A 13,457-nucleotide genomic window follows, 5' to 3' on the forward strand; every position below is an offset into this window, starting at 1 on the left:
ATGACAGCAAAAAAAGAGGCAGAAGGTAACAAAACCAGATAATATGAACTACAATAAGGAAAGACCTTTGTCATTTTGGGAGGCTGAGGCAGGAGGATCACCTGATGTCAGGTGTTCGAAACCAGCCTGGTCAACAAGGTGAAACCCCATCTCTACTAAAAATACAAAAATTAGCTAGGTATGGTGGTGGATACCTATAACCTCAGCTCCTTGGGAGGCTGAGACAGGAGAATCGCTTGAATCCGGGAGACAGAGGTTGCAGTGAGCCGAGACAGTGCCATTGCACTCCAGCCTGGACAACAAAAGTAAAACTCCATTTCAAAAAAAAAAAAAGCAAAGTCCTTTGTGTGAGGATAGAACAGAGACAAAGCAACAAAGAATTAAGAGAATGTGGATGACAGCTCTGGGTCCTGTAGAATGCGGGACTGAGTGAAATGAGCAGCCCTCACCTAGAGGAAGCTGTGATCTCAGATAAGAGCCAAATTTCAGCTAAAGCAAGAATAGGCATCCCTGGAAAATGTTTAGGGAGTCCAGTTGCTAATTCACAATATAACAGACTAGTATAGTGATTCAGAGCACAGAATCTGGAATCAGATTGCTTGGGTTTGAGTCCTGGTTCCACCATGTATGAACAAATTACTTATTTGTGCCTCAGTTTTCTTGCTAAACGGGAGTGATGACAACGGTCCTCCTATGGTTTGGATGTGGTTTGTCCCCATCAAAACTCATGCTGAAAATGATGCCTAATGTGGTAGTGCTGGAGATGGGAGCCTTGTGGGAGGTGTTTGGCTCACAACGGTGGATCCCTCATAAATATATGAATGCCTTACATCAGAAGCATGTTCTCACTTTAATGGGACTGGATTAGTTACTGAAGAGTTCACTCTTATAAACGTGTATTAGGCTTCCTGAATTCTCTCTTGCTTCCTCTATCGCCACGTGATCTCTTTGCACTCACTTTTCCACTTCCCAGCATGTGGTTCTCACCAGAAGCCAGCAAGTGCCACGCTATGCTCTTGAACTTCCCAGACTGCAAATTGTGAGCTCAGTAAACGTCTTTCCTTCATAAATTAGCCAGCCTCAGCTATTCTGTTATAGCGACACAAAATGAACTAAGGCAGCCCCTACCTCACAGGTTTTTTTAGGACTAAATTAATATTTAGTAAGATAATTAGAATAATGCCTGGTACAAAAATCAGTCCATTTAGAATGTGTTTGATTGAAAATCAAGCAAATAAAAGAGGTGAAAATAAAAAGGATTAACAGAAAGGTGAGAAAGGAAAGGAAGGATGGAAGAAATGCTTGGAGGCATATGCAAACAGAGGCAGGGTAGGAAACTGTGCCTCTAATGGTCTCAATGGTGCAGGACTGTGAATGTAGCCATCTTAGTTGAGAGGATAAGCTGCTCTTTGATAAGTTCTAAGTGAAGTGTGGCTAAGTTATTTTGATGTTTCTGAAGGGAACCTAGCCCAAGCCATTATGGAAAAGGTCAGCAGGTTGCTGGGACACCCAACAGCTTGTGGTGGTTAGAAATCCAAGACTTCATGTAGTAACAGAGTACCCCAGAAGGGCCTAAAGATACCAGAAACTGAACAGATTCTTCACAAGGAGCAAAAAACACAGTGTATTCTCTCCACCTTTTGGGGAAAATGACAGTCAAAATAAAAGAAAGCATAATGTTCAAATGAACATTCTAAACATTTATTTTTTTCTTGTATGAGATAAATGTATTTAGAATCTCTTATGCTAACTAAGGGCACTTTTCTATTAAAAAAAAGATTTGCAAGAACTACTATAATTCTAGTGGGCTAAATTTTTAGCAATCTCTCAATCTAACAATCTTCTTAACAAAATTACATATGGCCGGAAAAAAAATGAATGAAATCACATATCCATTTCTATGCAAAAAGCTTTTCAGTGCAATTTCATTATTCATTATAAAATGTGGGAACATGCCATATAAGTGCCAAATGTTCAATATCTTCTTACTTCTATGAGCCACTGGGTAATTCCAGGAAAGGAGAAGGTGCTGTTTTACTGTGAAAAAAACAAGATCACTCAAGGTCAAGGTAGGAAGCTGAGACACAGCCTCTGATGCCAAACACCTTACCTACTTCCCTCAAGGGGCTACCACCATAAGCCCAGATGTACATGGATACGAAGAACGGCTTCGTCTCTTTAGCCCACCAGCAGGTATCAAAAATAACTGTTAGTAACAGCATAATTTTGATGGTGTAGGAAAAAACAAATATATTTTTCTCACCCATCCTATATTCATGGCTGATAACTATAAGACAGATTAACAAGAGACAAGCATACAAATTTATTTAATAGAAGCTTTATGTGACATGGGATCTTTCATAAGAAAATAATGACCCAAATAAACATGTACACCTGTGTATTTTAATGCTATGTTTGATGAAGAAGTGGATAGCTGTGAAGTACAACTGAATTATAAAGTATGATCTAATGGAAATAAACTGGGGGGAACCTAGCAAGGCTTGTAGACTTGACCCAGTGTCTTCAGAAAGGAGGATGTTCCATTGCTTCAGGCACAGAAACAGCATATCTCAAATGTGGGTCTTATGACCTGCTCCAGGGAAGGGCAAGAGGGCAGAGTGTGACTTTCCTGCTTCTGCTATTTTCTCAAATTCCTTTAGCTTAAAATATTACAGAGTATCGTGTCCTTTTACCTCATTAATGGTAAAAGCTCATCAATTTAGACTCTACTAGTTCAAAATGTACAATAATTTTCTTCAATTTTACACATTAAAAATTCTAAGTGACTCTTTATCTTGCCGATTTTCAATAATGAGTACAAAGAGTAGTGTCTGAGATTCATTCCTTTTTTCATAAGAACTATGTAACACTTTAAGAATTTATTTTTTTTTTAACTTGTAAATCTAAAAACTCTCCCAATGAAAATTAGGTAAATCAGACTACAGCTGAACCTTTGACCAACACAGGTTTGAACTAAGCAGGTCCACTTATAGTGGATCTTTTTCAATAGAAGTTACACTGAGTGTGCCTGCCTCTCCTGCCTCCCCACTTCCACTTCCACCTCTGTGCCTCTGCCACCCAAGCATGACTCACTCCTCCTTCTCCTCAGTCCACTCAATGTGAAAATGATGAGGGTGAAAACCTTTATGATAATCCACTTCTACTTAATGAACAGCAAACATATATTCTCTTTCTTATGATTTTCTTAATAGCATTTTCTTTTCTCTAAAGTATTTATCATAAGAATAGAGCATATATTAATAATTCATGTAACATATAAAATATGTGTTAATCAGTTGTTTATGTTATCAATAAGGATTCCAGTCAAAAGTAGACTACTAGCAGTAAACTTCTGGGGGAGTCGAAAGTTATACGGGGAATTTTGACTACCCAGCGTTCTGGGCACCAATCCCCATGTTGTTCAAAGGTCAACTGTAATTACTTTCTTTACAAATTTTCCTGTTTTACAGTTAAGTCAGACTAGCTCTGTCTCCATTATTTTGAATGAACAAAATTTTAATATTCCTGTATAGGCATATACCTATAATTTATTATAAAGTTTTACAAAATTTGGTCAATGGAATATATTCTTCTGAAAGTTGGAATATATCATTTGCAAAATAGCTTATAATATGATACAAAAACAAATATTATATTATTTTAGTGATACTGTTGGACTAAAGTGGTACTAATTCTAAGGCATTCTTTTTTTTGAGATGAGGTTTCACTCTGTTGCCCAGGCTAGAGTGTAATGGCAAAATCATAGCTCATTATAATCTCCAGACCCTGAGCTCGTGAGATCCTTCTACCTTAGACTGCTGAGTGGCTGGGATTACAAGTGCAAGCCACTAGCCAGGCACAGTGGCTCGCGCCTGTAATCCCAACACTTTGGGAGACCGAGGTGCGTGGATTACAAGGTCAGGAGTTCAAGAAGAGCCTGGCCAGGATGGTGAAACACCGTCTCTACTAAAAATACAGAAATTAGCCGGCTATGGTGGTGAATGCCTGTAATCCCGGCTACTTGGGAGGCTGAGGCAGGAGAATCACTTGAACCCAGGTGGCAGAGATTGCAGTGAGCCAAGATTGTGCCACTGCACTCCGGCCTGGGCAACAGAGTGAGACTGTCTCAAAAGAAAAAGTGCAAGCCACTGTGCCCAGTTTGAGGCATTCTTTTAAAAATATATCTAGAGAAGTAAGATATTGACAAAAATTCCATGTATTGAACATTCTGAATATCTGAATACTATGTAAACAGAGGCTCATCTGAACTTTAATGCCTGATACAGTAAGTCCCCAGTAATTAATAAATACATGTTGCTTCAGTAAGTGAATAAAATTTTCCAAGTATATTCAAATATTTAGGTTTCTTATAAAGGTGCATAAAAATTATAATCAAAAACAATAGTTCAATATACACATAAAAGATGAAAAGCAAGTATAACAGTAATTATATGAGGGGGAAAGAATGTTGCTCTCCCCCCAGTTTCTATTTATTATAATATTTTGTTGAAACTTTTGAAAAAACATAAATTTTTTTAATCTACAGTACCTAATACCTCTGGAATCAAGAAAGGAATTACAGGAGCAGTAATAAAAAACCAACATCCTTGGGCTTATATTCATATTAAAGCTGGTGAGACTTCACATTCCTCAGCACACAATGGATCTTTCATCAATACTGGAAAATGCCTTTGTGAGAATATTTGCAAAGAATGGATGGAATTCTCAATGTTGCAAGTACCCAATGAATTATTTAAAAGAACAATGAATGAATGACTAATTAGAAATGTTTCTTGAGTGCAGAGATATTTATATTACCAAAGAAAAGCTCTAAGTCTAGCATTTTTTACAGAGCAGTCAGGAAGAAAAGACTAACTGTGGGCATCAGTCCCAAATGATTTGCCCAGGAAGAAAAGATTAACTATGGGCCTTGGTCCCAAATGATTTGCCCTCAAAATGATTAGAGCTGCCTTCTCTTTAGCCAACTAATGATTTTAAGTACTCCTTGACTTGTAAATATTGCTCATTTGTCTGCATGCCTGTTTATACTTTATGCTTCACCCTATCCCTAAAAATAGGATTTAAGGTAACTCCAAAGAAATGCACACTATAATAAGTAAATTTAATATAAAGAAAATGAGAAAACGGGAAACTAAAACTGGAAAGATGACATGAAGCCAGGTATACGGTAAGTGCACAAAAAGAACAACATTATGTCCTATATTCTAAATTGAAGTATGCCATAAACTAGGTTCTAAGTTTTCAAGAAATCAGTTTTAACCCAAAGACACAAGTTAAATGTTCAACATTCATTAAGTAAAAAACAATGTGTTCAAGAAAAATAGTCCTAATATTGAAATTAGAAAGAATTTTTTCAAATCAACTCATGTTTTTTAACAAGATATAATCAACATTTGCAATACTTAAACAGATAATTTCCATAAGCCTGTTTCTTATAAAATCATCAAATAATGCCACAAGAATTATAGTAAAAGCAATTCTGTAATATCAGTTCTACAAAGTTTTACATGATTTTTGTCTAAGTACCTATGCAATTTTTTTGATATCTGGCTTAGTCTAGAAATGCATTTCTCAGTGACAGGAATAGATGCTCTTGCAACAAACAGAAAAAGAAAGGAGGGGCTGGCTGCTGTAGCTCATGCCTGTGATCTCAGCACTTTATGAGGCTGAGATGGGACAACCGCTTGAGGCCGAGAGTTCAAGACCAGTTTGGGAAATATAGTGAAACCACCAACTCTAAAAAAAAAAAAAATTTCAAAAAAATTAGCTGGTCATGGTGGCGCACACCTGTAGTCTCAACTACCCAGGAAGCTGAGGCAGGAGGATTGCTTGAGCCTCAAGGCTACAGTGAGTCACAATTGTACCACCACACTCCAGCCTGGGTGACAGAGCAAGACTCTGTCTTAAAAAGAGGAAAGGAGAAAAGTGTTATGATAAACATACCTAGTAAAGATGTAACAGCCAAAATATTCCCTCAGAAGGAAGGAAATGAAGTCTTGCATATCCTTCAGTTGATTTATTCCTACATGTTTCTACTGTTCTTGTTATTAAAAATTGTATCTCTTAAAAATACTTTAATTATTTAGTTTCTTGTATACTGATCATGTACCTAGGGACCTCACTGAAATCTCTAAGTTTCTCCTATAAAACCTAATAATTTGTCTTTCTCGTGTTTTCAAAACTTCTACCTACCAATTTTTTCTTTGTGACATCAATGAGACAAGAGTCTTCATACTCTCTATTAACCAGAAATCTCCTCCATTCATAAAATCCAATATACTGGTCTCTCATCACAACCTTCTAATCCTCCTTTCTCACTCTCAAACTTCTATTAACTCTAATCTTCAGTCCTATTACTCTATTCTCCTTCCAACTATTAGTCCCATCCAGACTTTACTGCCTTCTCTAATCTACATCCAATAATGATCACATCAAACATTCTACCACTCTCTTGCCAGAATTGTTCCTTTGTCTTTTTACCACATCTACCATATAAGGGCTCAAGTATGGATTAATTCAGTTTCCCCTCTCTATTCCCACATCTAGATCCTGGAAGAGTACTTGAGAAAAATCACAAATTAGTACCATTACACATTTTTGCAGTCTCATCCCAAATGAATCTTTTGCACTGCTCTGCAACCCCCATTCCATGCTGCTTATTAAACTTTCCCCTTTGGTTTCCCTTGGTCATTCTAAACATTCACCACTTTCCTCAGGCTCTTATTTTACCTTCACTGCTCCCTTTAGCATATGAATCTCATTTGGATGATACCTCTAGATGTGCAATTTGTACTGCAGTAACACTAATCTACTTGTAGGTCAATAAATATGATTTGATTTATTTTCATATGCTGTTCCCTCTACCCAGAATACACTCCTCCAATTTGTCCAACCGGAAAACATGTATTTACTTTTCAAATGTTAACTCAAATGCTATTATCTCCTTTGAAATCTTCCTCAATCCAGATCCCTTCTTCTGTGTGTGCCCACTATACTGTGCCTCTGCCTCTATTTACAGAAATTATTGTATTATTATATTGCACTGCAATTGCTTGCCTGTTTGCTTCTGCACAAGGTTATAAGCTCCTTAGAGGAAAAGGATCTTTTTTTTTTTGAGTTTTCTATCCCAAGCACCTAGTTGGCACCAGCTAACTGCACGCTGAAGGAATGAATTCTTCCTACTAAAGTGTAATTCCTTGAGCTCAACATTATGTAGAAGAAATGAAATTTAGAGGTAATAAATTTATAAAAACCTTAGCTAAAATGAATGTGACATGTCACTAATAACAGCAATCATGAATTATACGTTTGCAACCCAACTGAAAATGCTGTTATGTAAAATGTACTTCAAGAACAATAACAGAAATCTACTAAAACGATAACTAAACAGCTCTACTTATGAAACATCTGAATGGATAATGAATTCAGCGAACTTAAACCTTGTACCAGACAGCACAACTGACACTATGCTAAATGTCGTTCTAACAATTAATGTGAATGATAATCCAGCCCTATATAAACACTGACATTCACAAAATAATTTATCACAAATATCTTAAGAACACAAAAGAAAAATCAACAATGAAACCTAATCCTCACTCCCTGCCAAACATACGCTTTTAAATGGACAATTATTAAACTGCAAAGAGGCAATGTAATATTAACCAAAAAGGATGTCCCAATAGATCACATACAACATGATGCCCTTTTTATTACGTTAAAACCAACTAAAATGAAAATGCATATTCTTTGAGAAAATAAAAGGAAGTAAACACTGATGTCAGAATGATAGTTAACTTAACTGGAGGAAGGCCAAAGAATGCATTACTGAAGAGGAAAACATGGTTAGATTACTACCGAAGCCCTAGCTTCTGTTTTGGGTGGTAGATTCCCAGGTTATTATCACATTATTTTTTAAGATGGAAAGAGAAAGGTAGATACACACAGAGAAGGAGGGAATGGAGGCAAGAAGAGAGGGAAGAGGGGGCAGAGAAAGAAGAGAGAAGAATGAATAAAAGCAGATTCAAAGAAAAAAAAAACAAACAGATAAAAGCGGATCAAGCATGGACCAATGATGCAAGTATGGTATGAACCAAGGATTACTGAACCTGCAACAAGATAACATGAAATGACATGAAATGAAGTGAAAATAAAAACTTCTCACAGCATGTAGGCTAATACCCAAGCTATTATCTCTGGATCAAACTCAAGTCACTCATCCAGGTTATGACTTTTTTGCTTCCAATTCCCTGACACTTTTAATTGCACTGCACAAAGCAACATGTTCTCCAGTAAATGTGAGGTCTTCTACTAACAACAATGGGCCTTCCCCTCAGAGATTACTCCCTCCAGGGGAGTGGGCGGAGGGGAGCAGCATAAATGGAAATCTTGCTGATTCACCAACTGGCTCTCTGAAATAGAGATGATAACTCCCACAAGCCTGTGAATAGGCAACCAATGACTCTTATTCATTGATTCAGTACTTACCAAGTGCCAACTATATGTCACATGTTATGATTAAGCCCTGAAATCGTTCAGACTTATGACTGGGACAGTCCTAAAAAATACTTGAGTCTAGTCCATCATCTTTTAAAAATTAAAAAATGTCAAGTCTCTATTACAAAACTGAAATTGCTTCTCCGACAGACAAGATTTCTTATGAGTGGGTTGCTATCTGTTTTACCTGCTATCTCCGAAAGTGAGTTTACATGATCGCCTTCCGCCAGCTTCACAAATCCAACCTGATTTCCAAAAGTGCCAATTCCTTGAAAGGGCAAAGTCAAATGTTTTCCTTGGAGGAGTTCTTCTATGAATGGTTTCAATTCCAAAAGAGCATCAATACCACTGGTAAGAAATAATATATTTTTCAGTTACACATTAAGTAATAAAATACACAAATCTAAATAAAGAACAAAGTACCAGTTTTAGAAAGACAAATTAATTTTGATATTTGTACTAATTATTTTAAGGCTCAAAATGTCCTCTAAATCTAAACTATATAATTGAAACTGATAGACAGTTTTAAACAAAAACTATGGAAGAAGTGAAAAAATCTTTACCTAATTAAAATTGCCATTAAAGACATAAAAGTAGATACTATTGTAGTTTACCAAAAAAAATTATAACCGTATGAAATATTATATAGACAACACAAAAAATTACTGAAAATATATCCAAAAAAACTGAATACCTACAAGTGCTTACGTTAGATTATGTGTAAAATTCTAGATTCTTAATGAAAGTACTAATACTTTTACAGTACTTACTATTTGTAAGACACTCTAATAAAACTTCTCTTAAAATATATTTCTATAATTCGATAATTTGCTATACTTAGACTCAAATAAAATACAAGTTTGATTATATTCCCCAATTGTAACTATGTAAGTTTGCTATATGTACATTAGCTATTTAGCCTATGCAATTACACAGCTGCTCTGTGTTGGAAGTGCTATATTTTTCTTTCTTTCTTTCAAGTGCCCCTCTTCTCTCTCTCTCTCTCTCTCTCTCTCTCTCTCTCTCTCTCTCTCTCTCTCTCTCTGTCACCCAGGCTGGAGTGCACTGGTGTGATCACAGCTAATTGAAGCCTTAACCTCCTGGGCTCAGGTGATCCTCCTGTCTCAGCCTCCTGAGTAGCTGGACTACACAGGTGCATGCCACCATGCCTAATTTTCTTTAAAATTATTTATAGAGAAGTCCCCCTATGCTGCAAAGGCTGGTCTGAAACTCCTGGGTTCAAGTAATGCTCCCACCTCAGCCTCCAAATTGCTGGGATTAAGGTGTGAGCCACTGCATCCAGCCACATTTTTCTTAATAAAAACAAATGTTTACTATATTATTGAATTAGATATTATGAGATTTTTGATATTGGAAAATTAGAATTACCTCTAAAGAAAATTTTGGTATAGGTACTTCATTTTGAGAAAAAAATGAATTCTCACTAGAGGGCAGCAATTACTTAAAAAAGAACTAAATACATTCATACAGAACTTTAAAACATCCTTCTAGTGGAGTGCCTTCATTTAAATTATTTGATCAGTGATTTGTTCAGTCAAGCGTTTGAAAAAATTAGTTTTCTTGATCTTTCATATTTCTAAATTAGTCTTCAAAGTTTTTAACTGATTTTTATCTATGGCTTCTATACCAATCTCATTTCTCTGAGAAATTACCTAGCTATACTAAAGTATTATACATCTGTTATTTCCAAAATTGTAAAGAACTGTACATCTGTCATTTCATTTTGAAAATGACAAATGTACTTTAGTATAGCTACATAAATGTCAACATTTCTCATTGTACCTCCAAATCCAGTTTAAATTCACTATTACCTAACTGTAGTTATGTTCGTCCAAACATACACAGTGTACATACTTTTAAGTCAGTACTTTCCTCCACTGTATGCTATGAATTAAAGCATGTGATAAGAGAACAGCTACTCCTGTCTCATTTATAAGTTGGGGGAATTCAAGGTATTTGTTTTAAGTGAAACTATATGCTAAACCAGACCATGAGAAAGGTTAAGACTTCAGAGACAGTGAATTCTATGTCATTATTCTTTAAAGAAATACAGATGATCTAAATTCAGTTCATTTTTCCAGTTCTCCAGTAGTATAAATTAATAAATTTGTCCTAATATGATGCCACTGATTCACAGAGTGCGAAAGAATATCAACTAACTTTCTACTGGGAATATCATTAACTTTCAAATTATTTTAACATATTCAAATAGAGTTTGTTTTCAAGAAGAGTTTATGAAAAGGCTTCTTTAAGGTAAAGTAAGTAAAAAGCACATGCATATAAGAAACTGAATTCTCAAACTGGAGTTCAGACCCAAAGGCTGTATTTCGAACGAAGACAGGACATCTATCTTTTCAAATCAGCATCTGGGCTTGGCCTAATATTCCATTCCTTTCTTCTACACTGTGAGGACACAAAGGACTTTAGGTGACATCTGCATCAAGAAATTAATGATTTTTTAAAAGTCTCTGCACATTCCATATCCAATCCATTGATCAGTACATTAATCAACACCTAAAACTTGATACTAGACTTTGAAAAATAAGAATCAATATAGGACAAGACATGAGGATAATCTAGATGTCTAACATACAGTTTAGGATAAAAAATTAAATATTAGAGACTTCTAATAAATCGTTCACATAAACAATGTCTTCCCAGAAACCCCATCAATTCCATTCTAGCTGCCCCAAAGTGAGGTCACACATTGAACCTCATCACCACTTAAAAGTTGACACCTCTGCCTCTCCAGAATAGGGGTGGACCCAATCCAATCAGCTAAAGGCCTTAATAGAAAAGACTGGAGTCCCCTGAGAAAGAAGGAATTCTGTCCCCAGACTGATTGAGGACTTGAGAGTACAACATCAACTCTTCTCTTCCAGGCTGCCCTGCAGATCCTTCAATCACAGGAGAGAATTCTTTAAAATAAATCTATCTACATAAAGATATACATGTCTACACAGACAGATATAGATAGATACCTACATAGATACGCTGCTACTGGTGCTGTTTTTCTGGAGAATCCTGACCATTGTAACACACACAAAGCACTACTCCCTTCTCTCAACTTTCATCTTGCATAGCATCTTCTTTGGATTCTCTTCTTTCAAGAATGTCAGAGCACTGCTTTTTTCTTCTGATTGGCCAAGTGATCAAAGTTAGTCAAATTAAATCTCCCCTCCTTTCTGTCCTTGCAGGATGCTTAAGCCTGCTTTGGGTGCATTGGCTTGGGACAGATTATAATAAGACTGACCTCTAAAGACATGAGGTTCTACTGTTTAAAAGACATAACTATAACAATCATAATGGGGTTGAATACTTTGAGTTATTAATTTATTTCATCTTACCCCTTTTATTTTACCTTTTCCTCACCCCCTTCCTAATTCAAGCCTACTATCATTCCCTTAGGAGATATAGCTATCAAAGAAGAAAATAAAAGCAACCTGCAATTCATCCTGGCTTTGGTTTTCCAAAAATCTTAGGCTTGAGCTTAATACAGTGAGCTATATATGACATAACAGAGGAAGAGAAAATCTAAGTACAGATAGAGTGTCCCGGAGAACTGGGGGAAGAACAAGGTTTCTTCCAGATTGGAAAATAGTAATCAATGACTTATCTTCAACCTTTATGGCATAACCCTGGCATGGCAGCACTGGGGGTGGGTAGAGTACAGTAACTCTAAGAATGACTTAGGTGAAACTCAGATTGTCCAGTGGCCTAATAAAATGCCAGCTCTAATAGCTAATAATAGAGTGCCTACTATGTGCTAGGCCCTAGACAAAGAGCTCTTGCACATATTGATACTATTATTTTCTCCATTTACTTAGAAAGTACATGATTTGCCCAAAGTGAGGCAGATAGTAAGAGGTGGTTGTGCCATGATTACAAAACACGTATCTAGAATTTTAAGCTAAACGGTCAGGTCCAGAGTGCTTATATTATGAGCATGGGCAAAACAATTACATAACCAAGGGCTACCACTTGATAATCATAACAGAGTTTAAAAGTCTAGATTTAAAATAATATTATGCAATACATGCCATATATTAACTATTTATTGGAATAAATTATATGGAGACTAGTTCTTTAAATTTAGAATGTCTCTTTGGGTTCTGCTGTGCTTATACATTTTAAAGTAATACAATTTGGAAAATTATATTTAAGAAAGATACATTACTCACATGTTTACTTCATCTTCATTTAATAATTGCATCACCAGCAGGGTAATATGAAAGGAACCATCTCTGACCATTGTTTGGGCCAGTCGCTTATCTTGTTGTATTACTGCATTTTGCAAGCTCTTAATTCCTTTTATAATCTAATAACACATATACACATACAGTGATTAGGTATGCAAAATTTCTTTATAGCAAAACATAAATCAAAAAGAATATAAACAACAACCAAAATTAGAACAATGTTAAGATTCTTCAACCAAACAAATGCTTAATTGTCTACTTGTTCTCAAACAGACAGTTGACTTGACAGTTTAAAAGGATGTGTAAGTTTTAAAGCATGATGATTGTCTATCTTAAGAGCACTGAACCCAACACCCTTATTTTGCAGATCAGATTGCTATCAGACTAGAAAAACCTCTCAATGGCCCTGCATATTTTCAGAAATGTGTCCTTGGAATACCCAATATGACTCAATAATTATGATCTTTCCTAAGAATAAGGCTTTATTCTTGCCACAGAAAGGTCAAGCCAGCAGACAACATTCCATTTCTGTTAGAAGCAATAATTATTTGTCTCCAAGTGAATGTGTCTGTGAACCCATTCCTCATGGCCTTAAGGATTTTTAGGACAGCAATAATTTCAATAGAAATGACTACTGTCATTTTTCCAGACCTATGAAGAAGGGCATTCCCATGAAGAGTTGCAAAGAAGTCCAAATGCACACATTAGAAAAACCGAATC

At 36.0% G+C, this 13,457-nt stretch overlaps 1 protein-coding gene across 3 annotated transcripts in view; it reads right to left on the reverse strand.

Annotated features, from left to right (window-relative positions):
• Positions 1-13,457, reverse strand: part of AKAP7 (A-kinase anchoring protein 7) — a 151,138-nt gene that overhangs the window by 104,919 nt on the left and 32,762 nt on the right. For all 3 annotated transcript variants that reach the window (XM_039467892.2, XM_039467894.2, XM_039467893.2), the window contains exons 4-5: positions 12,720-12,856; positions 8,705-8,865 (exon numbers count right to left, since the gene is read on the reverse strand). In XM_039467892.2, coding sequence (XP_039323826.2) covers positions 8,705-8,865; positions 12,720-12,856 — 298 coding nt within the window. The remainder of the gene's footprint in view (positions 1-8,704; positions 8,866-12,719; positions 12,857-13,457) is intronic.

Source organism: Saimiri boliviensis, chromosome 4 (genome assembly GCF_048565385.1).
Source record: "Saimiri boliviensis isolate mSaiBol1 chromosome 4, mSaiBol1.pri, whole genome shotgun sequence".
In the NCBI taxonomy this organism is placed as follows: Eukaryota; Metazoa; Chordata; class Mammalia; order Primates; family Cebidae; genus Saimiri; species Saimiri boliviensis.